The sequence below is a fragment of the Ostrinia nubilalis genome, chromosome 17 (genome assembly GCF_963855985.1).
Source record: "Ostrinia nubilalis chromosome 17, ilOstNubi1.1, whole genome shotgun sequence".
NCBI lineage: Eukaryota > Metazoa > Arthropoda > Insecta > Lepidoptera > Crambidae > Ostrinia > Ostrinia nubilalis.
The window spans coordinates 4,645,372-4,670,983 of record NC_087104.1 but is presented as its reverse complement, the minus strand read 5'-3'; the positions used below and the strand labels follow the sequence as shown (position 1 = coordinate 4,670,983).

The following is a 25,612-nucleotide window of genomic DNA, read 5'->3' as shown; positions in this document are numbered from 1 at the left end:
TAGGGAAATTAAACTCTATATTAGTAGAAGGTCATATTATACCATGGTGATTCCATGGCCAGGTCTGGGATATGACGTCCCTGACTAATAAGTAGGTCCACTCTAGTAGACTTTGGCAATAGTGGCAATCAATAAGACAAATCTATCTATTGCTCTACTAATTCGAATAAAAACTTATTTAAAAATAAACGTCGTTTAATTTTATTGCAAGATTCGAAATCTAATGACAGTTAAATTTTATTCAGTGGTTATAGGTATCACAGCATAAATATGATTTGTAAGATTATCTAAGGTATTGTTCAGACACGCGAGGTTTGTGGTTGGTTCTCATTAGCAAGGCACCGAGGTGATAACTGTGCGGTTACGATTCCGCCGTGTCTGAACTAGGCCTAACACCAATATTCACGAACATTTTACTATGAGGTCTCACAGTGCGCGTGGACCCTATTCATAGACAATACTTCAGTGGCGGAATGACACACACGGACCAATCACAGAGCTCTATTCAACGCTGTTCGTTCGACTTCGCATAGCGTTGCAAGCATCGTTTGTGAATACGGGTGTTAGTCTTTTTTATACTAAGTCTGTCACAATCGACGGAAATACTAGTTCTCACCTTCCTATGGAGTATGGGGTTCCTCAGGGAAGCATTCTTGGCCCTACGCTCTTCCTTGTATATATAAATGACCTCTGCTCTCTTAACATCCCGAACTGCAGGGTTATCTCGTTTGCTGATGACACAGCCCTTGTTTTCACTGCTGACACCTGGGATGAAACCTTCCAGTGCGCTCAACTTGGGTTCGATATGGTTTCTCATTGGCTCCGAGCTAATCTTCTCACTTTAAATGTTAAGAAAACCCAATGTCTTTCCTTCTCAATTAAAAATATTTCCCCAAATGTTATTGATAACTTTCGTATAGTTGCACACTCTCACTCTGATCCAGCCACATTTCCATGCAATTGTCCAACCCTTAGTTCTTCCGAATCTATTAAATACCTAGGAGTGATTGTAGACAACAGACTTACATTTCAGGCCCACATTAGCCAGACCGCTGGTAGGCTACGCAAACTGATGTATGTTTTTCGAAATCTACGCCACGTTGCAGACCCTAGCCTGGTCAGGACCGTTTATCTGGCTCTCTGTCAATCGCTCCTACTATATTGTTTAACTTCTTGGGGAGGTGCCTGTAAATCTGCTTTGATTAAGTTGGAGAGAGCCCAAAGGGCAGTCCTCAAGGTCTGCACTTTCAAACCTTTGCAATTTCCAACTTATGACCTGTACCAATACTGTGAAGTACTCACAGTACGCCAGCTTTTTATCCTCATAACTGTGTTAAAACAACATCAAATCTCTGGATACGATCCCTGCGTCCAGACATCACGACGTAATCATCTAATAATTCGCTCATCCTCCTTCAAGACTGTTTTCTCACAACGTTTTTTCGGTTTCTTGGGTCCATTTCTGTATAATAAGATTCATCGTAACTTGCATATATACTCTTTAACAAAATTTGAACTGAAATCAAAACTAACAAAATATTTGCAATCATTAAATTATATAGAAACAGAAAATATTATTCTCCCACTTAGATAGACAAGAAAAATTCACTAACACTACACAACACATAAAACACACACACACACACACACACCACACACACATACACACACACACACACTCACACAAGCGCGATCTCAAACATTTCTTAGAGTGCTATATTTTGTAATTCGTAAGTTTTTATCTCCAATTTTGTAGACTTTTTTGCGTGTTTCTAACATTGTATGTACAAACGGATCCTCCGAGAGATGAGAGTACTGGTCTCTGTAACACAGGCTCCTCGCCTAGCTCAGACACCAGTCTCTCACAATCTATTATATACATGATGTACTATTTTTATTGTAATACTTTTATGTCAGTTAGATTGTGGAGAAAAATAAAGATTTTTATTATTTTTTTTATTATTAAGTACAAGAAAAAAGCTTCCACACATCTTTAAATCCGTGCCAGAATATTCATCTACTTGTTTCCTCAGGTCTGCTTCTTCGGGAGTTTCGCGAACGCTCTGAACGTGGCAGTCTTGACGCGGCGAGACCTGGCGGCCGCTCCCATCAACCGGCTGCTGAAGTGGCTGGCGGTGGCCGACGTCTTCGTCATGATGGAGTACGTGCCCTTCGCCATCTACAGATATTTGGTACGTTTTTATTAATTACTAGCTTTCCGCCCGCGGCTTCGCCCGCGTGCAATTTTGTCTGTCACACGGAGCCCGAGACCTTTCCAACGAATGCAAAACCGTGGAAATCGGTTCGTGCGTTCTGGAGTTATAGCTTTAGGAAGGAAAACCCGACTTATTTTTATACATATAGTAGATGAAACAATGAGGGCTATTGCTTTAGCGCTCACGTTGGCGCTACTGTAGAGTAAGGTCACTGTCAGTTGCTAGTGGCGAAGACAGTGGCGCCGATTGTACTCTGAAGTGGTAGGAGCACATTTGCACTCACCAGAATAGTCATTCTAGAGTAGGGCCATGTCAATCGCCAGGGGTGCCAACTGATAAATAAGTATAAAAACGATAGCCTTCATTAGGCCTTATGAAATAGCAATAAAGCTCACTTAAACATGACCAAATTGATCTGATGGACCAATCCCGGTGCCTATAAGTGCGTGTGTTAAACGTTGTAGGTAGTTAACTTACTCGTTAGGATAAAAACAAACGTTAGGCCCGGTTTCCAGTAAGGCGGAGTAGAGCGGAGAAGAGCTGAGGACATTATGTCGGGCGGACGAATTTTTGTATAGAATTTGACAGGTGCCGCCTGCGCGGAGCTGTGCAGAGCGAAGATGAGATGTGGAAATAATGAAATCTGATTGGTTACTCACAACACTTCTCCGCTCCGACCGGGCGTTGAGCGAGTATTACTACAATCCAAACGTAACAATTTCGCGAGGAAAATATTTATCGAGTGTATAAAACAATTGAGTAACGTAATTGGTCGATGAAAAAAATAAAGTTTCTTAGTGGCCAGTACTTATAACTTAAGATTGGTGGTAGTAAAAGAACGCAAAAACTTTTTTCCCTGCCAAAATGTCAGAATAATGTAACGTACAACAATCCAGTGTTCCGAATGTGTAGAGCTTACAATGAAATTAGCAAGGATCTAGATGTTTTCTCACTTTCTCGTGCATCTTTTCTTAAATTGTGTAGGTGCAAATTGTAAATTAACATGCATGTATTTATTAGAATTACTGTGTCACTTAAATCAAAGCTAGACTAAAACGAATGTTGTGTTCAGCTGCAATCGGAGTGCAAATTAATTGTTAATCTTTGTTCAATGTACTTTATTTTTAAGCCATGATTTGCAATCTGTTGCTGTACCTTAATAAATAAATAAATAACCCGGTCAAGGTTAAAGATGGAACGTAAATATTAGAACTTTTTTTAACTCTTTGATCGTGTAGGTGAAAAGATATCTCGATATTAATTCTGATAACGCTTTTGTTATCTGTTGCGCACTGTAAACTGAAAAGATTAGCATTGCATATTAAGATCTTGACATTAATTCTGATAAAATAAGCTTACTATTTGGTGTTTAAGGTTATATTTTCCGCAGATTTTGCCCGGCCAGCGAGAAATGCCGTACAACTGGGCCGCATACCTGCTCTTCCACATGCACTTCACGCAGATATTCCACACGGCATCCATATGTCTCACACTCTCGCTTGCTGTGTGGAGATACGTGGCTATAAAGTAAGTATGTTAGGGTTTCATACTAAAATAAATATAATTCACCGGTCTAATGTTTATAAATCTACGCGCATCACCAAGATCAGATATGTGTATAGCTACCTATAACTGGAGTGCAAAATTTGTTGTACCTTTTTGTAATGTTTTGTAAAACCTAATTTGTATTCTGTACCTAAGTAAATAAATAAACAAACGAGGGTTGCGACAGTTGCAGCGTTTTTTCGCTCATGAATGAGACATTGGGGGCGTTTGGCGAAAAAAAGCGCTTCCAAGCGCTTGTAGGCGATCGCTGAGCGGCATGCGCTGTCATTGCTAAAAAATGAATGCAACACGTCCTCGCCGAAATCTGCCGTAGCGATCGCCATTTTGCTTAAAATCGCGTCCAAGCGCTTTTTTCCGCCAAACACCCTTATAGACTTACAACCCGATCAAGTTAACTGTGCACCTCGTTGAAATGCTATTCTCCCACTACCCCGCGTTCGCCCCGTTGCACGAGCGTCGATGTAACATCACGGGTGCCAGGTGCGCGGTTAACTCGACCGCGGGAGGTGCCATTTATTTGACGCCGAGTGTATTATAAAAAAACCTTGAAAAATAAATTTCGTATAGAGTATAAACTCCTAACGTATTTATGTGTAAACTCTGAACAAATATTGTTGCTTATGATGCTAACTATCTGTTTCTGCGAGGTTGCTGGATGTATTGTAAATAACCCTGTAGGTAAAATACTGATAAAAATTGAATGAAAAAGCGGAACCTTTATGTCGCTTCCGCTTTTTGGGTGTTTTACCTTTGTGCAATCTACCGAACCTCTGGGATTGAATAACAATGTTGATTTTTGCGGTTTTATTTTCCATACACAATGAATGTGATGCCACAAGAGACTTTATTGGGGCAGATGTAGGGATTGCAATCGAATATTCGAATATTCGAATTTTTATTTCAAATTAGTATTCGAATAGTAAATTTACGTGTATTCGAATATTCGAATATTACAAAAATAAACAGAAAATATAGTAAAAGGACGACTTAGTGTTTGTAAATACAGTCGGAGGCATCAAATACATATCACCCGTTAAAAGAACTAGTCATGATGCTTCCGACTGCATTTGTGAACACTAAGTTGCCTTGTTTCTGTCTTTTCTGTTCATTTTTACGTAGTTGTGTTTTTTGTTTTTTCAATATCAAATAGTATAAAAGAGGCGATGGAGCGAAACCAAAGTTCCAAATAACTTCAAAGAGACAACTCTATTGAGCAAAGTCAGCTGACGATGCTGAAGACGGCAGACGGTAACGTCAACAAAAGCCGAGGTTTTGGGTGAGATCGAAAAGATTTATGGACAGCTATATACCTCCAAATTTGTTAATAGCTCAGGAACAGACGCAAGAGCTAGATTAACATCCCGTATATCAGCCTATACGAGATTAGGAAGGCTCTTAAACAGCTAAAGAACAACAAGGCACCAGGTGATAACGGGATAACCTCAGAGCTTCTGAACGCAGGTGGAACACCGATACTCGTTCAGAGACTCTTTAGCTCCGTCTTACTTCAGGGAACAACGCCAGAGGCTAGAAGCGTGGTGGTGCTCTTCTTGGACTATGAGAAGGCCTTTGATTCGATCAAGACTTAAGCACTGCTGCAGTCTCTCCGACTATCGGTATATCGAGGTGCTAAAATGCCTGTACAGAAATGCTACCATGTCGGTCCGTCCGAGTACAGGAGCAAAGCACGAGGGCGATTCCTCTGCGGCGATGCGTGAAGTATGGATATGTTATATCTCCGAAACCGTTGCCCGCTGCATTGGAAGGCGCTTTCAAGCTCCTTGAATGGAAAGGATGCAGAATCGCTTGAAGACCTCGGCACAATGCTCGAAGACCTTAATCGAGTCTCCCAACAGGTAGGCCTTCGGATGAACATGTACAAAACGAAGCTTTTGTCCAGCGTCCATGTTTCGGTTGGAGCTCAATTCTGGAGACTGTTGACAAGTATGTCTGTCTACCTCTGACAAACGATTCGGCTAGGTAGATCAAATTTCGAGAAAAAGGTAAATCGTCGAATCCAACTTGACTGGGCAACCGAGAATAGAATAGGCCTTATAAATAAGCTCAAAGTTGCACAGCGTGCTATGGGGAGGGCTATGCTCGGTGTTTCTTTACGAGATCGAATCAGAAATGTGGAGATCCTGAATATTTCTTTCTTTCTTCTTTCTTAAACGAACTAAAGTCGCTGACATAGCCCGACGGATCAGCAAGCTGAAATGGCAATGGGCAGATCACATAGTACGCAGAACTGATGGCCAATGGGGCAGCAAGGTTCTGGAGTGGAGGCCACGTACCAAAAAGCACAGCGTGTGACGTTCACCCACAAGGTGGACCGAGGACCTCGTATAGGTAGCGGGAAGGCGCTGGATACAGGCCGCTGCCAACCGGTCATTGTGAAAGTCATTGGGGGAGGCCTATGTTCAGAAGTGGACGTCATATGGCTGAAATGATGATGATGATGAGAATTTTATAACTGTTTTAAAAACTATATTGTTAAATAGTTAAAATATAGTTCCCAAAGCAATAAAACCAGCCATAAAAACATTGGTATTTTAAGTATTTTTTATTTTTTGAAAGTATTCGAATATTCGAATAATATTCGAATATCACTGGAAAAATATTCGAATATTCGAAATAGAAAATTATCGAATATTTGCAACCTCTAGGCAGATGATACTCAAAATAGCAGATAAATTGTTGACAATTTACTTATTTTCAATATAGCGTTCCGAGAAGCATGTTGCGAATATCTTCCATTACTTGATGGGGGAAATTATAAATCTTATAAAATATTGCCATCATAAATGTTGACTATTATTAGATTTGCTACTATTGTAGTTAGGAATGTAGCGGGTTTTCCACAGCGAGTGAAGCGAGCCCATTAATGAATTCGTTTACCTCGCAATACAAAAATGCATACATTTGTTCCCACCAAAAAAGAGTCGGGCAAAAATGACAGAGGGCAAAAAGAGTAAAAATGTGCTCGCTCATCTAATCAATACTCCCGAACTCTTTTTAATTGAAAAAGTTCATTCATTCCTCTTTGACGGTGGAAAACGGGCTTTAGAAAGCTTCTACAACGTGCTCTTTTTGTTTTACGGAAATTTTAGGGGTAAGTATATTCTATAAATAATAACTACACTCGCGAGCAAAAGTATGGAATCACTTACATGAAGTTGTTTCCACGCGATCTTGTGTACTAACGAATTTGTTAGGAACAAAAAAAGTGGCACCATTTTAAAGATTAAACTTTTATCTTTAAATTGATACTAAATTCATTTAAATCACACCAGTATTTAAAAAGATATCCCGGCTGATGTGAAGAAGTAACGAAAAAGACATGTATGAACTGTTTGATACGTCGCGAGTTGCGGCCTATTTACCCCCTATAAAAGCACGCGTTTTCGGATTTTTGCTTTCACACGTTGATTCATACTCATCTCCGCTTCTTTTGACACTTTACCTGGGATTCTACACCTTCAGAAGCAGCACAAATCGTTGCACTATTGCAAGAAGGGCTCAGCCAGCGGGCTGTCGCACGTCAGCGCCACATAAGCCAGTCCTGGGTTTCGAAAGTTTTAAGACGCCTTCGGGAGACTGGTGGCTTTATCCCGAGACCAAGTTCTGAACAGCGCCGGCGCACATCGCAGAGGGAAGACCGTTTTTTCATGTCAACCTCTCTATGAAATCGTCATTTGACTGGAATCGACGTCCAGCAAGAGCTCAGAAATGTTCGTAGGATAGCTGTTAGCGAGTAGACAGTTTGTCTAAGACATAAGCAATAGAATTTAACTCCAAAAAGGCCTGCCACAGGCTCGAAACTGACGGCAGGTCACCGATAAGCACGCTTTCAATTTGCTCGTACACATCTCGATGTTAAGTCGAGCAAGCCACCCCTATAAGCCACTGTTTCAGCGAACCAGCACTGCACAAATCGCTCCTCAGGCCGCCTATAAACCCGACCTCTTCGACTGCTGCCCTGCAAACACAGTTTGCATTCATCGGAGAACAGAACTCGCCTCCATTACTCGCCTTCCCATCGAGATGTGTACGAGCAAATTGAAAGGGTGCTTATCGGTGACCTGCCGTCAGTTTCGAGCCTGTGGCAGGCCTTTTTGGAGTCAAATTCTATTGCTTATATCTTAGACGAACTGTCCACTCGCTAACAGCTATCTTGCGAACATTTCTGAGCTCTTGATGGACATCGATTCCAGTCAAATGACGATTTCATAGAGAGGTTGACATGAAAAAACGGTCTTCCCTCTGCGATGTGCACCGTCGCTGTTCAGAACTTGGTCTCGGGATAAAGCCACTAGTCTCCCGAAAGCGTCTTGAAACTTTCGAAACCCAGGACTGGCTTATGTGGCGCTGACGTGCGACAGCCCGCTGGCTGAGCCTTTCTTGCAATAGTGCAACGATATGTGCTGCTTCTGGAGGTGTAGAATCCCAGGTAAAGTGTCAAAAGAAGCGGAGATGTGTATGAATCAACGTGTGAAAGCAAAAATCAAAAAACGCGTGCTTTTATAGGGGGTAAATAGGCCGCAACTCGCGACGTATCAAACAGTTCATACATGTCTTTTTCGTTATTTCTACACATCAGCCGGGATATCTTTTTAAATACTGGTGTGATTTAAATGAATTTGGTATCAATTTAAAGATACAAGTTTAATCTTTAAAATGGTGCCACTTTTTTTGTTACTAACAAATTCGTTAGTACACAAGTTCGCGTGGAAACAACTTCATGTAAGTGATTCCATAGTTTTGCTCGCGAGTGTAGTTAAAGAGTCTTAGGAATATTTTTTTTTAAAAGCATATTTTTGAAGATATTGTGGATTCTAGATTTAGAAGATACCTAGTTGATTTAGATTATAGTATCATCAATCTAGTTTTTTTTTTCAAAATTGTCACCTAGGTAGTCTTTTTGTGCAGACTTGTTATTGATAAGAGTACGTAAATTATGAATTATTTCAGTGAAAAATAAAGTTTTTAAATAATTCCGTCTGAAAAAATAAGTCGAAAAAGTTGTTGAATTTAACAACAAATAATTATAATGCCATTCCATTTTTTGAAGTGGTCTTATTAATACTCTAGAGTTCCAGGAAATCAAAAAGAGCACATTGTATACCTACCTATAATTACAAGTTCAGAATTAAAATGTTAAGCTAGATTACGAAAATCTGTTACCTACTGGTTCAGAATAAGAATGCTGAGATGCAGGCCAAGAACTTTTCAGAATATATTGAATAATGGTATTTAAAAAATATATATTTTTAGATGCTTCCTATAGGCATACGAACGAAGACGCGCCACGCCAATTTTTGGTAGAGGGAAGCGCGGGGTGTGGGGAATTTTCCGAGCAATCCGAGCGTCATTATGGATGATTTAGCGTGTACCGATACACTCAAACATTAGCGGAAGAATGGTGCGGCGCGTCTTCGTGGATGGAACGATCTAATATTGATAAAGTCGTTTGTTTCAAATTATGTCAAAGGGTTCGTAGACTGGTTAATCAACCATCGTACACACAAGAATCTTAATCACTTTCAAAAACTGATTAACCTGTCGCTGCCTTTATTCAGCAAAAACTTAAAAGCTATTGTTGCATCAGAAACAAGTCCTAATTTTCAACCAAACGCTTAACCCTTGATTCGACAGCGTCGTATAGGTCTTACTTCCCATTGAACGAAAAAAATTTACCGTAGAGTATAAAAATGACTGTTAAATACATTTACTATGTCCAGTACGAGTATTCCCGTTGCCGAATAAATAGAATAATAACTTGTGTGGTTTTTTATAACAATATTTCCTGAAATATTGTTATAAAAAACCCTGGATCCACAGATAAATTAATGTTCTCTGCCTTGCCTTACTTGATATTGTTTTTCAGCGCTTGTTACGTCTTATCTCTTTGTGATACAGGCTATTTTGCAATACAATGTGTAATAATGCTGTCTGTACGTACTACAACGCCTCAAAATTTTCATCACACATTGTGTGTGTCGCATACTTACATAACGACAAATATTTCGGTTTCATTAATATTTACTGAAACAAAACTTGATTATTAAACTGAGGCCGCATTGTCGCGACCAAAATTCAATGTCCGGCTTTAAATTAACTTTTGCTTCAATAGCAAAATTACAAAATAACTACGAACTTATTGTATTTATTCGTGGCGCTCCTTTGAACTTATTTAATGTGACGAAACACTATTTAAATCTACTCTGAAGAAATTCAATTAATTGGACATTTCCTACTTAAATTAGATCTTCAAAGGAATTCTGTCACGAAGAAACATTATTAAAAGTTCTTTATAATTTATTTGTTCCATACCTATTGTTATATTCTGCTAATCGATTTTCCGATAGAAAAGTTACCAAATCGTATTTAACTATTTTTAGAACTAGGCCTGGGTTTTTTTAGCCTTAATTATGTAGGCCATGACATACTTCATAATAAACAATGGCTTAAACAGCCATTGTTTATTATGAAGTACTGAAATAAATTAAGTCAGAAACCATAATAATACCTTTGTCCTTCATAAATTACGTATCAATTTACTCGATCTGCGCGAATGACAGTGGCAGTTGCGGGGCTGGGCGCGCGGAGTAAGGCGTGCGGTCCAACGTAAAATTTCTTAACTCCCACTAATGCAATTTTACTGCGGAAATCGTTCTAATTTTGTAGTTGCGGGATTTGTTTTTTGACGTTTTAAGGTTCAATTTGAATAAAAACTGTATGTTTTTTTAACTGAGCCGAAACTATTGGGTGCTCTGAAGGTTTTGCAAACAAAAACGGCAAATCACGGAACTGGTAGATACTGAATTATACGTAGGGACCGTCGATATGTTCTCACTTCCCTGTCCATCGAAAATAGAAAAACCGCTATAAAATCAACATTTATCATAATTTTGTCTGGCCCGTTAAAAATTGGATATATTGTAGTATATTCTCGGTCTTTAGTCACTGTTTATACTGATTACTAACAAAAACTGGAGATTCATTTTATGGTCCTAAATAATTCCACCGTGAGTAGAACTACCCTTAATCTACTCTGAAGAAATTCAATTAATTGGACATTTCCTACTTAAATTAGATCTTCAAAGGAATTCTGTCACGAAGAAACATTATTAAAAGTTCTTTATAATTTATTTGTTCCATACCTATTGTTATATTCTGCTAATCGATTTTCCGATAGAAAAGTTACCAAATCGTATTTAACTATTTTTAGAACTAGGCCTGGGTTTTAGCCTTAATTATGTAGGCCATGACATACTTCATAATAAACAATGGCTGTTTACCGCATGTTCAAGTGTTCTAAGAAAGGACCTATTAGTAGGTAACGAGTACCTCTCCACTCGTTACCTACATGATATATTTATTGATGAATTATTAATTTTGAACATTTGAAGTTATTTTGAAATACTTAAATAAACAAATTCGCAATTAAGCAAGTATAAAAAGAAAAACATTGCTTCTAAAAGGTCCTTTACGCGTTTTAGATATCGTTCTTTGATTTGTAATTTCCCCAGAGGCTAAAATCATTTGAGAATCGGTCCTATAAATACTTTGAGATGCTTTAATATTTTGCGACAACTCCCAAGTGCTCTTTGGTGTAATAAAAGACATCAGAAGACATGAAACGGAAGATTTTATAAAATCTTTAAAGGCACCACCTAACTTTAACCGTAACTATTTTCGATAAGTAACCGGTGTCTTTTGTATGGCATTTGACGTTTGTTATGGTTAAAGTAAAACCCAGCCTTAGTTAAATATGTTGTATTTATTGAAAAAAACATGCTCTTACCACCGGGCAAGCGAAGAGTCGTGGTTTCGATTCCCAGCTTAGGCAATTCGATATTTTTTTTAGTTATTTCTAGTATAGGTACTCGGTTGCTATGGAGGCCAAATGGAAGGGTTTATTTGTCCCATATATAAAGTTATTAAACTGTTTATGTATTCGTATTGAAACCACTCAACTTGCGTAAAGTAGCTCTCGTAATGAATTTTTGGTACATCAGTGCAATTTTTTTCAGATACTCGGATAGAAACCACATACTTTGCACGGAGAGGCGATGCAGCACAGCCATACTGAGCAGCTTCATACTCCCGCCCATACTCTGCATCCCAACGTTTATGGTGAGTATATGACAGGCTTACACTTGGTGGATTGATGACCAGTCCTTGAGGCAATCCTTAGAGGAAGCCTTTATCCAGCAGTGGACGTCCTTTGGCTAAAATGGTAGAGAATGCTTTTTAATCATAGAGTTGTTATTTTTAGTTAGAGAAAGAACTTTACGGAAAAGCGCTTCCTTAAAATACTGTCAGTTTACAAACCCCCGCCTTTTCCGACGACAACATAACTTAAATTAAAATGTAAAACTGTTACGAAATACATAACACAAACACTTACTTTTTGGTTTAGATAGATAAACCTACAAATACTACATAAGTACCTACTAATAGTAACTTAAGTACTAGATTCGTGGAACTACATAGATAGGTCGTGCGGAGCTAAGAAAATTGCCCACTAAGTATGGTCATTTCTTCACAGCTCATTTAGTCAATTGAGAGCAAACGAGAGTTAAATGTGCCGTGGCCTCGTAATGACCGTAATCTATCAACGAACTCATATCATTTAATATTATGGTCTTAAATGTTTTTATTATTAATGTTCGTTTCTGTTTAGTTTTTTGGAAGTTGTTTAAGGTACACCTGGGAGCCACGCAATTTAATTATGAACAGCTTTTCTGGCAGCATCGTATCGTATAGTACCTACTTATCTTATTACCTTTACAAGTATGTTTTCCTAATAAAGAAAATAAATAAGTATACCTATAAACATAGGTCTTTGATGTTATGATAAACATAATATGTAAGACCAAAAGAGCGTAATATTGTGACTGTAAGTCGAGTATCAAGCCACGTACGCTCAAACATAATTTACGTGACTTCTTTACAATTCCCTACCTACATAATAAAAACATGATTTGGTTTTGGTACAGTTATTCTATGTATACTATTATTTATATTATAATATTGAAGAGTTTGTTTGCTTGAACGTGTTAATCTCAGGAACTTTGGTCCTATTTGAAAAAATATTTTGTGTTGGATAGCCCATTATCGAGGAAGGTTTAGGCTATACAGGGTGGAATTTTGTAATGCCACCTGGAGGGAAAGTAGGTAACTCTTAATGTTGTAGATAGAAAAATTTTTGAAAAGAAAACATTCGTTTATTTTTGAAAAGAAATAGAACTGCATTCAGAGATTTCCAAAAATTTGCTTGCCACACCCGGGAATCGAACCACGTAAAAACTGTTAAAAATTACACCCTGTATTTATATTACATCGATCGTTAGGGTTAAGTATAAGGATGAAATCTCTCTAACAAACTTGATAAATCAAATGAAAGGAAAACCATGAAATCTTTGAATTGAATTGAAAATTGTATGGTATGGTAGTGAATTTTCGAAAAATTTTCGAATATAAAGGAATGTTTTCTTTGAGTAAAATTTTCTATTTACATTATTAAGAGTACTTTCCCTCCAGGTGGCATTACAAAATTCCACCCTGTATAACATCACTCTACTGCCAATAGAAGCGGAGCAGTAATGAAAAATGTTGCAAAAACGGGAAATATAATTCAAACTATTTTCACGCGTACGAAGTCGCGGGCACAGCTAGTTTTTAGTAGGTATAGAACATTTAATACCTACCTTATAAGCATTCTTTTGCAATAAAACTACAATATTAATCCAAGTAAAAGCCTTATCTCTAAATGTTGGCAAGCCCTACTACTTGTTACCACCCGCGTTATTAGGGAGGTAAATTATTAAGTAATAGGCATCATATAATAAATAATAATACCTACTTGATATGTATAGTAGAATAAAATAGTACTTAATACTAGTACTTATTAATACATATTATGTAGGATTTTACATAGACAGCATCACCCTTTGATTTTAAGGTTTAAGACGTTATTTCCTCAAATCAAAATAGAAACAACTTATTAGCTTACATAGTTAAATACTATTTAAGTACCTACTATCAATATTAATATGAATATTATTATTTGAGATAATAAATAGGCAAATACTTAAACTCTTTAAGTTGTTTACTTGAAAATAAATTTCATTTAATTAATTCGGGTAACGTCAGATGGAATTAAATGTTATTATGTTTTCTCCTCTTCAACACGTGTTCGAGCGGGGTTTCCCCGTCGAGCTTTAAAATGAACGGTAGAATGAAACGTATTCCGTTAGAGACAAACAAAGTAGGTACATAATATATAAATATTATTATAAATACAGGGTAAACTATTCGTTCGCAAGGTCCAAGGTGAGACTAACCGACTTCAAAAAAGGAGGACCGATTACTCCGTCAATGTGGACCGACTTTCAAAATTCTTTTTCTGTTCGATAGGGTACACTTCTGAGGTGGTCCCATTGTCACCATGTCAGGATCTGATAATGGGATCCTAGGGAAATCGAGGGCAACCCTCAAATTTTATAGCCCTCATATTTGTTCTAAAGATATTCAAGTATATGCATCTAGTAGTAATCATCTAATGTTGATGAGGAGATGATGGAAGGTAACGAAGTAACTCCTTAACGCTTAGGAGTTGGAGAATAATTCTTTAAATATTTTAGGTACGTATGTACATACACTTGTATTACTTCAGGTTTTTAGGTGAGCTGATGATGAAAGGTCAAACTTCGTAAGTTAGATTATACTTTTTAGTTGCCCATATTTAAAGTAGGTAGCCTGTATTTTATTTACACTTAAAATGGAAAACTATAGTATCAATCTCATTAAACATAGGTACTGTCCATCTTCAGTGAGAATAACAAGGAGTAATAAACTAAAAAGCATGAAATAAATTAATTTTAACAAAAAAATTAAAACCGACTCCAAAAAACCTGCACTAAAAAGTAGAAAATGTACACCAAATGTATACCATGATTGATATTTTTGGAGTCATAAGGTTATTTGCTGACCTCTCCTTACATCTGTATTATTATTTATTTACGATTATTCCACTCAAAGTGGTCCCGAATTTTCCGAGCATTACGTAAATTGTTCTTATATTCCATTAAAGTGATAGGGTCAAAATTAAGCTAGATCATGTTTCAAATCAGAGCAGAAAAACAGGAAAGAAAACAATAATTTTACAAATTGAGGCTTCATTTGCGTTAGAGAAATCTCTTTATTTCAAAGAACGTAAAATAAAAACTTTGTGAGGAGAAATGGATGTTTTTAAATCTTTTAACTGCACTTAACGAAGTCAGAAAAGCTTTCCAGTGAAATTGCATTTACATTGTACAACAAAATGTCACAGGCTAACGAAGTAGCGTGCATCCTCTATATAAAGCGTAGTAAATTTTTTAAAAATTGTTTGGAAAAGGGAAAAGTTAAGCTCTAGAAATTCTTGACACATTTTTTTATGACTTTCACAGACCAAAATACGCCCGTATTCACAAACATTAATAAGGGGTCTTACAGTGCGCGTGAATGCACAGGATGACATACGAACCAATCACAGAGCTCTGTTCAGCGCTGTGCGTTCGATTTACTGCTTCACTTAATCAAGCATCTTTTGTGAATACGGGCGTAAGTATAAGTATCATATCATTTTATTTGTCCCTGAAGTAACTAACCAGAACTGGTTAAAGAAAATTTCGCGGTAGGATTTTTGACGTTGTAATTACAATTTCGAGTTTTTGCTTTGAAACAAACTAAGGCTTCCTTTTAATATTCACAACAATGAAGGATAGGAGTTAATGGAAGTATTTATGTACAATCCTAAAGGATTCCCTACAAAACTCTACCTGAGAAGAGTTATCAAAAAGGTGAACTGTGATTTGAATAATAAACCGACATGTAATTTGCCAGTACGGTGAAAGAAAAGTAAACAGAATGAAACTGAAAGTAGTACAGTCAGCGTCATATAGTTCGTGACACCCAAAGTCGTCAAAAAGTTCACAACACGTCTATTTTATTACATTGGATTAAGGTGAATTGTGTTGTCAATTTTTGTTGTCGAACTATTTGACGCTAACTGTACCTATTAGTTAATATCATGATTTCAAAAAGCCATAGTGTGTGTTTTTACGTATTAAGTACTTAAGCAAAAACCTCCATTACGATTAATTTCGGTACAGATGTATATCTCTATACATACAGAAAACAAAATGAAACCTATACCTCCAGTTATGGGATATGAAAATGTATCTTACATATTTAGATTTTATTAAGAAAGATGTTTCAGATTTTACGATTGTGTTTTTTGTACCGTAATAGCCTGAAATTACATGCTGAAGCTGCGTAAAGAAAAGGGCATTAAAAGATTTTGTAAATCCGCGGGAGGGTCCTAGCATCACATAAAGATTATGTGCAAAAAAAAGGTCTCCCGCTCAGCTTAATGCTTATAGCTAAAGCCCGGTCTGTGAGACTGAGCACGTAGAATTTTGTTCAATGACCCCAAGCTACCCATCCTCATCCCTCGCGCGTAATTATATTGCTGTCGCGACTGTGCGACGGGCGCCCGCAGTGAGTGTGCGAGCGCGACAGCAACATAATTACGCGCGAGCGATAAGGATGGGTAGCTTGGGGTCATTGGTCAAAATTCTACGTGCTCGCAGACCAGACTATAGAATAGAGCAGGGTTTCCCAAACTTTCCGCTCCACGACCCCGGTAAAAGTTTCCAGGCGACAGCAAACCCCCTAATTAGCTAATCAAAACCCTCTCTATAAAGAAAATGAAAGGTACCAAATGAATGTCTTTATAAATTAATGTGATGGGTGTTTTTTGTCGCAAATGGAGTCAATTTTGGACAATTTTAACCATAATTCCAAGCTACCACCATTACGTAAATCTCGTCGCGAACCCCCTAATGTCGAATGGCGAACCCATAGGGGTATGCGTACCCCACTTTGTAAAATCCTGCTATAGAGCATGACTTTGATTTTCTGTGGGCACGTTAGGACTAAACCTCTGGGGTAATAACAGCAAAAAATGATGTACCTACGAACCCTGAATCTATTAACTCTGTATAACCCTTATGTATTTACCTAGCAAGTAGTTGAAAGCCATTTATTTAATATTCTTAATACCTATTCTTTTTCGCCTTTCTAGCTTATAGATTTCACTAAAATAAGATTTATAATTTTTTGTTATTGCAGTTTTGAATAAGCAAAATTGTAAGATTAGTCAAAAACACATAGTGTTCTGGACTGTAAAGAATACGGGATACGGGTAAAAAAAATTTCATTAAAAAAAAATATTATCTTAATAGATATTTAAACCTTTGTTTGTCACCTGATATCCACTTTGCAATGGTGGGAAGTCGAACCTTAACTTCGAACTCCTCCTATGTTCTTCTGATTAATTTCGTTGCGGGTCCAATGACAGTTTAACCTTCTCCGGGGACAAACTTGACCTTCATTGGCTACACAGGAGTTGCAGCGGTGGGAACGAGAGGTGGGAATTGTCCCATATCTTAATAGATAATAACAAACAAAAATAACATAGACACGTGGACTTGAAAGTTCAACTGCTAGCTATTGAATACTATCCGTCAAGGTTATCTATTTTACTGATCTACATCATTGAGTTATAATGTACTACGTACTAGAGAAGACATGTCAACTAGACTGTTTCTGGCACGCAAACAGGTCCATGGACCGAAATTCAATTAGTATGTGCTCAGCGGTTGCTGTGACAACACGCTTGAGTGCAGTTTTGTTTTTTGAAATATGCCATCCTATAGACGAAAATACTGTTCAAATAACTCCAGATACATATTAAGTAAAAATCAAGGAATGCCTTTTTACCATTAAGTTGTACATTTATGCACTTTAAAACACTAATTTAATTTTAATTTGTTAATTACAAGGCGTCAACGCGGCGGCAGCCATTTTACGAAAATTTCAAAGAATAAAAATCGCAGACTTGACACTGACGCATAAATTAGTATACGAAAGGAAGGTTATAAAAATATTTTTTTAAAGATTATAAGCACTTTGTATTGCACAAATTACTAATAGTCCCGTCCAGCCCCTTGTGTTAAGCTAAATAAGCTTGGGTTACGGGTGGGCTCACACAATAGTCGTGCGGCATCATGGATCAAACTTGTTTGAATCTCACTGCTGTTGTTCGTATGCGACTGGTTAGTTAGTAAATCACCCTAATTATTGACACTTAGCTCAAGAGATAGGCTAAAATTATAATAATTGTACAGTGTGTCTGGTCACCAGTGTCCGACCCGTTAGGGCGCAATAATATGATCAATTTAATCGACGACAAATCCAGTATTAAAAAAATACAGCTATTTTATTTTTTTTAGTTTCTGAGTCCGGATGGATTCATTTATTTACCAAATATACCGATGTACAGGACCTATGAGTATAAAAGTGACTCGTTCGACAGCTGAAAAAGTAAGCAATACGTTGTCATCAAAAGCTTCCATTTAAATTTCTTAGAAACACTTGAACGTAAAAAAATGATGCTTCTTTTTAGATTTTTCAATGTTACAAAAAACTAGAAAGTTTTACATTTTTAGATGCACTAAGTCATTACCTAAAACTGATATACCTTGGCTTTAAATCAACTAGTCTAGGTGCTAGCTACACAGGAGATGCAGCGGTGAAAAGGAGAGGTGGAACTATTCCCACCTCTCCTTTCTCCTGAGGTAGAAGTTACGGGACTATTCCCGTAACTTCTACCTCACAGCTATTATACGTGTACTCAACCACTGAGATAGTTAACAATAGAGACAATAAAATAACTGAAAGTTTCTGACTTTCAGTTATTTTATTGGTTCTGGAATGAAGGCGTGGGTCATCCCTAGCTTTGTTCCTACCGTGACGAGTGGGAATTTTTCTAAAATCTCAAGATGGACTGACTGAAGATAGCAGGAAGACGCTGGGTGCAGGCCACTATCAACTGGGCGATGTGGAAATCATTAGAGGAGGCCTTTGTTCAGCAGTGGACGTCCAGTAGCTAAAATGATGATGACGATGTTTCCTTACAGTATCCAATTCAATAGGCAGAAACTAAACGTAAACGAAGTGTCGCCTCTGTAATGGTATCATTATCTATTACTCATAATATTTCGTGCGCTGTTGGATGACAGTTTTAAACTAGAGATGAGTAATTTTTTTATCGAATTAGAAAATACCAGTTAACGATTCTCAAGGCGATTATCGATTACATTAGATTTTAATCGGGAAGAAAAATAATTAATGGCTTAAGCATCAGTATGAAGCCCATACGCACTTGTAGCACAAGTAACACGATTAGCCTCAGTCCCCTCAGTTGTGAATTCGGAATCGCCAGTTGTAATTTTAAAATCGCATCACAGAGTGAAGTAACTAACACCAAAAAACGGCAGAGCGAAGTGATTACGAATGTTTCAACTGCTTCGTTTTGTCACTTGTCTAGGAGGGCTAATTTTAGTCTAAGGGAGGGGAGCTTAGATTACATTACAGGAAACGCACAATATAATAAAAGAAAATAATGTAAGTAGCTGAACCTTTTTGCTATTGAGCACAATGAAAATTTGACACAATTTAGCCGATTTGTTTATTTTCACAATCGATTCACAATGTCTATGATGAGGCGACCGCAGGAACGTCACTATTCGTGCAATCCTATCAATGAAGTACGACATTTTCTGGTGCAGATTTTATCGCCATAAATTATGAAACTTGATAGTCATGGATTTGACTGACAGCTGTCCGTCAAATTCCCGCCCCGCACCCCGCACTGTACATATTTTGTTCGCGATGTCTGTTCTATACGTAGTAATATTACTTCAATGATCTACATACCTTTTATCCATTTTGTAAACGAAATGTCAATGGTGGTTAATCGTGGTTTTCACAACAATCATATAGACTGTTGTGAAAACCACGAGCAGAAGTTGTACAAAATATGTTCACTCCTTTTTATGGATCTTTATATGTACAGTCGCGGAATGAAAAGGTTCGTCACCTTAGTGTCGGTTTTCGCTTGCACTAGGTACTGTAAGAGTCAAACCTGCCAACATAACAGTGCAAGAAACAGTGCTGCTAACATTTAAATAAATATGACGTTTGCTAACCAAATAAGGTTTTGCTTGTTTATTTTTCTATCCCATCAGTGCAATGCAATGATGACATTGACCAATTGACAATAGTTTTTTTTATTTTATAAGAAATAATAATGGCTGGTTGAACCAACAAGAAGGTTTTAGTTTATCAATCATAATAATCTTCTTGACAAGATAAATCGTCAAACAACTTTGATCTGAATAATTTTGAACTTTACTGACGAACAGTTAAAGATTATTTTCTCTAACTCGAGATTATTCTGTAACATAGTTTCAAAAAGTAATATGTGCTCGCGATTCGTTGAAGGAATCAATTTGAAAACTGACGAACCTTTTCATTCCGTGACTGTACATAAATTATATCGAATAACTTTGCCTTATGGGCGAGGGTAGAATTTTTTTTCAGTTCGTTTACCATTTCATTGTTACGGATGATTGCTACACATGCCTACACACACATGTCTTATTTTATATGGAATCAAAATAATATTTGCTGAAATTTGGGAGATCTGTTTTTTATTTATGGTTTTTATCTTCGATAGTCACGACTCTATTACTAAGTAGTTTTTTTGCGAGAGCCCTTTGTTTTTGCTGAATGTTTGTTTGTTTTTGTGAGAATACTCCGAGAGTTTCCAAATAAATAAATAAATAAATACTCGAAAGGGTTCGTTTTAGTTAGTAATTATATAAAAAAATATCTTCCATACTAACGTAGTCAAAATATACCTTAAATAAGATTCAATTTGGAATATTTATTTCATTTTTTCTGGTAAATAAATGATCAGGCTTAAGGTGGAAGCGAATTTTGGAATACACCCATGATCATTAGTGAATACAAGAGGTTTGCAATTCCTAACATAATCTCTTTTCTACAGGTATTCGACATCCACACCACAGTGATCCTGGAGCCAAGTGGACCTATGATCCTGTACCACGTGGACGCTGACCAGGAAGGCCAGCTGTACCAGATCAACTTCTGGGTGCACGCAGTACTAATCAAACTGCTGCCATGCTGCATACTGACCATCATCAGTCTATGGCTGATCAGGGAGGTGTACAGCGCGAATCAGCACCAGAAAAAAGTCAGAGTATACAATGCTTGTCCAACCACGAACAAAGCAGCGAAGCGTCAATGCAAGGCTGACAAAAGAACGAATAGAACGACGAAGATGTTGGTTGCAGTTCTTTTACTCTTCCTGGTAACCGAGCTACCTCAAGGGATACTGGGTCTTCTAAGCGGATTGCTCGGGCGATGCTTCTTCAAGCGTTGCTACGATCTGTTCGGGGAGCTGATGGATGCACTGGCGCTTCTGAACGGGGCGATCAACTTCGTGCTGTACTGCTCAATGTCCCGACAGTTCAGGATGACGTTTGGGCAGCTGATGTGGCGCGCGCATCTTCACAAATGGCCGCCACCAACTGCCTCGCACTCGGACGGTCAAAACACGTAAGTATATTTTACATCAAAAAAAACATTTAAAGTTGTTTTTGAACCTTCAATGGGTGGGTTTTTTAGTTATGCAATATTATAATAATAAGATACTGTAATGGTAAAGGTTCAGAATAATGAGACTTGCTAATTGTGTGCTACTACTACTACTACTACTCATACGAGTAATAGATAGATAGATCGCCAGTGTATATCTACTGATAGAAATCAGAGTAAGATCGCCATCACGCACGCAGGCTGCACATGTTTTAGCCGAACCTTTACGTAACCGGTAACCTTAACAAGTTTCGATTTGATTACTTAAAAGATTAGTTTTCACAAAGTACAGACCGAGTTTCCTTTTAGCTAAATATAAATTATTTTGTAATATCAGAAGTTCTTAGTTCACTCATCCATTATATTGCTTCTAAGAAAATGTATTATGTTCAAACGGCGCTATTACACAAACACCAATCTCGTAGTTACGCATACCTTCTCGCAGTTAATAGTAATGAGATAGCGACATTTATGACTATGATGTCGGAACTTTGGGGTCGTGAGAAATAAGTGATCCCAGCAGATATCGAATTTTGAGCGTTGAAACTAAGAGCCAAAGCATGCGTTGCGGCGGCGCCGCGGCGGTGCGTCGCCGGAGCGGTGTCGCTGCGTCATCACATAGAAATACTGTGGCGGGCACACGAGCGGTGCGGCGCCTCGTCGTCGCCATCTTTGAGGTGCGGCGCCGCAACGCGTCGTGTGTTGTGGCTCTCAAGTGGTCCTAGCTAATATCGAATTTTGAGCGTTAAACCTAAGTATCCGGGATCATAACAAGACTTGATAATAAAATTAAGTAGGTAAGTCTCCATTGTGTTTCCTGCAATAATGTGGAATCTTTCAGATAGGATTGTCTAATAAATGTAATACTGTGGTATTTGAAAATATTTTCAAATAGTAGTGAGCTATAAAAGATAAGACTTAGGCGATTATTACACTACACCGCGCTCCGCCGCGGTCCGCGTGGCTACATATAACGAATCCCGCGCGCAAACGCGTTGTCAGTGTGTTGTGCCGCGCGTGTTTTCTATACAAACTGAGGTACTTGCATACAATGATTAAATCTGTCGTCCCGCGTACCGCGGCGGAGCGCGGTGCAGTGTGATAATCGCCTTAGGAATCTAATGCGTCTAAACACCAAACCCGTGTTGTCAAAAGAGATAGAAAGTACCTATAGCTTCCTACAAGTCGTCGACATGATTCTTTGAAATAAAGCCGTCATGCCGGCACCAAGCCTCCTTTAGATTTAGGCGAAACAGTATAAATTTTGTAACTTGCAGAGCGCTTTAACCATTATGTGACGATGATATTTTGTATGATAATTAATTTGTGGTGTTGCATCAAAATATTGTTATTTTTTTAGGCCATATTATTTTGTAATATTCGCAGTGCTTGTGATATTGCTATTGCGTATTGACCAGACAGTGTAACTCTTGTTTTTCACAAATTCCCACATCCACTCCCACTCGGGCAGCCAGAACACGTAGGTTTACGATAATCGAGATTGGTTTGATAAACAAATCTGTATAAACAGCCGTCGCTCACACCTCCCAAAATATCTAAGATTCTATGTCTTTTTCATTGAAGACGTACCTAGATAAAGTCGATAGAGCAATTCACATTTTTCATAATTTCTCTATATAAATGACATCTAGTTTATATCCTCTATTGAAGTCTATTGTACACATCCCAAATAATAAATGCAGGTCACAGACACGGTGAAAAACTGAATATGCACAAAGACTACGTATGGGAGGTTATTGGTACCATTTTTTTGGAAATATTTTGACTATGAGTAGTGAATACTTACGCCCGTATTTACAAACATTAGTACTTATGAGGTCTCACAGTGCAGGTGGACGCACAAGGTGACACACGAACCAATCACAGAGCTCTATTCAACGCTGTGCGTTCGAGCAAGCATCGTTTGTGAATACGGGCGTAAGTCATTCTGTCGCAATAGTACAAGTTGACGTCATCTTTTGCATAAACTGTAAAAAAATTCGCGGAACGCGTTAACAACTAGAAAATAGAAATACTTTTCTGTGATATCACAAATTCGAAAAAGAGTTTATAACGTTTTATTTGGCCGAGATTAGAATCGTTGTGGATTTAATTAAAGTGAACGTGACTTTTGTATTTCTTAATAACCTTTTCCCCGCTATTTCTTCTCTCGCGATTGGCGGAGAGAAGCTATCTTTTATTTAAATGGAGCGTAGTAATGGTCTAGTCATAATATGACTTTACGCCATTCGCGTTAATAGCGTACCTAGTTTTATCATTTAGAAAAAATCAGAGGTTAACTCTGCTCTGGCACATAGTTTATCCCTGCGCTATTTCATTGAGTTAAATTAAAATAGGGATGATTAATAGGTAAGACTTTGATAATTCAAAGCCCGTGTGTTAACTAAAAATACGCACGTAAAAGAAGAGGTACGTGACGTCAAGGAGTGCTTATCAGTGTTGCACTTTGTGACGTCATGCAGATCTTCAAGGCACCATATCTTCGTAATTACTTATTGTTTGATTAACAAATAAAAATGTACTTACTTTTACGTGTCCAATATATTTGACGGACTAAAATTTTTTTTAGGAAACTCGCCTATTGCACTATGACTCACCAAATAAAAAAAAATGAAAATTTAATGGTCGTTAATAAATGAATTCTCAAAATAGTTAGTGGCCAGTAATTTACTGGCAGTAGGTAAAGCAAAATTGAGAAATACAAGAAAGATTAGGCGCATGCCTACATTTGAGATATACTTAGTACCTACTTTAAAAATCAAAACTGTTTCAGCTTATCAAGGCGGTAAATTCTGATTATTACTGATTGGTTAATGAGTTGTTTTCTGTTTGCAGGGCAAAATCATCTGTTCCATGAGGAAAGTCTGTACAAGAGAAACACGCGAGCATTCTACAACAGTTCTTGTGAACCATACTTAGCCCAGGATTAGGTTATGCGTTTTGAGTGTCCAGTACAATTTAATGTCTATTCGTGCTATTGATGTTAAAATAAGTTTATGCTGTAAGTTTTGAGCATCAATGTTTGATTTTGTTTGGCAAGCGATAGCGGAGGGTTATACGATAACGATAATCGTTATTAGTGAACAGAAGAAACAGTATTTTGATACTTCTAATATCTCAAAAAAGGAAATGGGAACATTCGTGATAACCATTTCTCCAAACTAATTAAAAACGAACAGCCTACTAAAACCTAATGTCGAAATTATTAACAAAACTATCTTACGTTCTCATCATCAGCATCATCCACTTAACCAGGCACTATATTGTGTTGGTAGATCCAGACAAGATATTTGGGTGAATATCAACAAACTCGTTTTTTGCCTAATTCCGGTGGCGAATTTTAATTTCCACTTTCCAAAACTTTTTTGTGGCAGAAATAATAGTAAATAACTTGTATTATTCAATGATATGGTAGAGATCAAAATATTATTAATACTTCTCGAGATATGTCAATTTGAAATTATCAAGAGCCACCGAAATTGTATTTGAGCCACCGGAATTAAGAACCAATCCACCGAAATTTATTTATACAGCGGACTTCGGAATGTTACGGATGATTGTCTCAAATTACTTATTTATTTGTAATCAATTAAGTATTATTATCCAGTAAAGATGTTTATAATTAAAAACAATATTCAGGCCTGTGTTGTGACCCTAAAAAAGCATCAAATCTTCCCACGTGAGTCGTAATAGCCGACTAAGGAATCAAAATAGTGGAGGGTGGGCTGCAGCCTCTTTCCGGGTATTATACTACCATACTGGAACTACCAACCAGCCTGCTAAGCATGGTGATAACGGCAAAATCCCCCCATAGAGAACAAATCCAAAACTTTCTGGCTCTAGCCGCCAACAGCCCCGTTATTCTAGAGTCATCACAAAGACATCATACATGACCCTCAAACCCAGAAACCAACTCTAGTCCCGGGAGGGCGACCAACTGCCCCAGGTTGGTGTTAGGTTTATCTTCCATAAGTAAAAATATTGGTCCAGGCTAGCCAAGTTTTCATGATGGTATCATACCTATCCTATACTCAGAATTACGCGACTAATTATTCGCTAAAGACCATGCGAACTGGAGATTAAGTATGAAGATATTTCTAGATCTATACCAGCTACTGAACTAACACATTACATATTTGTGACAGGGTAATTTAACGGAAAACTATGCAAACCTAGCGACAATGAGCTAGATGAAAGTAGTACAATTAAGAAACGGAGGACTAAATCCA

The 25,612-nt window shown here is 37.7% G+C and overlaps 1 protein-coding gene across 1 annotated transcript in view; it reads left to right on the top strand.

Annotated features, from left to right (window-relative positions):
• The window catches only part of LOC135079880 (G-protein coupled receptor dmsr-1-like), a 33,671-nt gene extending 8,850 nt beyond the window's left edge, over window positions 1-24,821 (top strand). The window contains exons 2-6 of the mRNA XM_063974505.1: window positions 2,034-2,192; window positions 3,607-3,743; window positions 11,819-11,921; window positions 20,752-21,323; window positions 24,219-24,821. Coding sequence (XP_063830575.1) covers window positions 2,034-2,192; window positions 3,607-3,743; window positions 11,819-11,921; window positions 20,752-21,323; window positions 24,219-24,240 — 993 coding nt within the window. The 3' untranslated portion in view covers window positions 24,241-24,821. The remainder of the gene's footprint in view (window positions 1-2,033; window positions 2,193-3,606; window positions 3,744-11,818; window positions 11,922-20,751; window positions 21,324-24,218) is intronic.
• The last annotated feature ends 791 nt before the right edge of the window (window positions 24,822-25,612 follow it).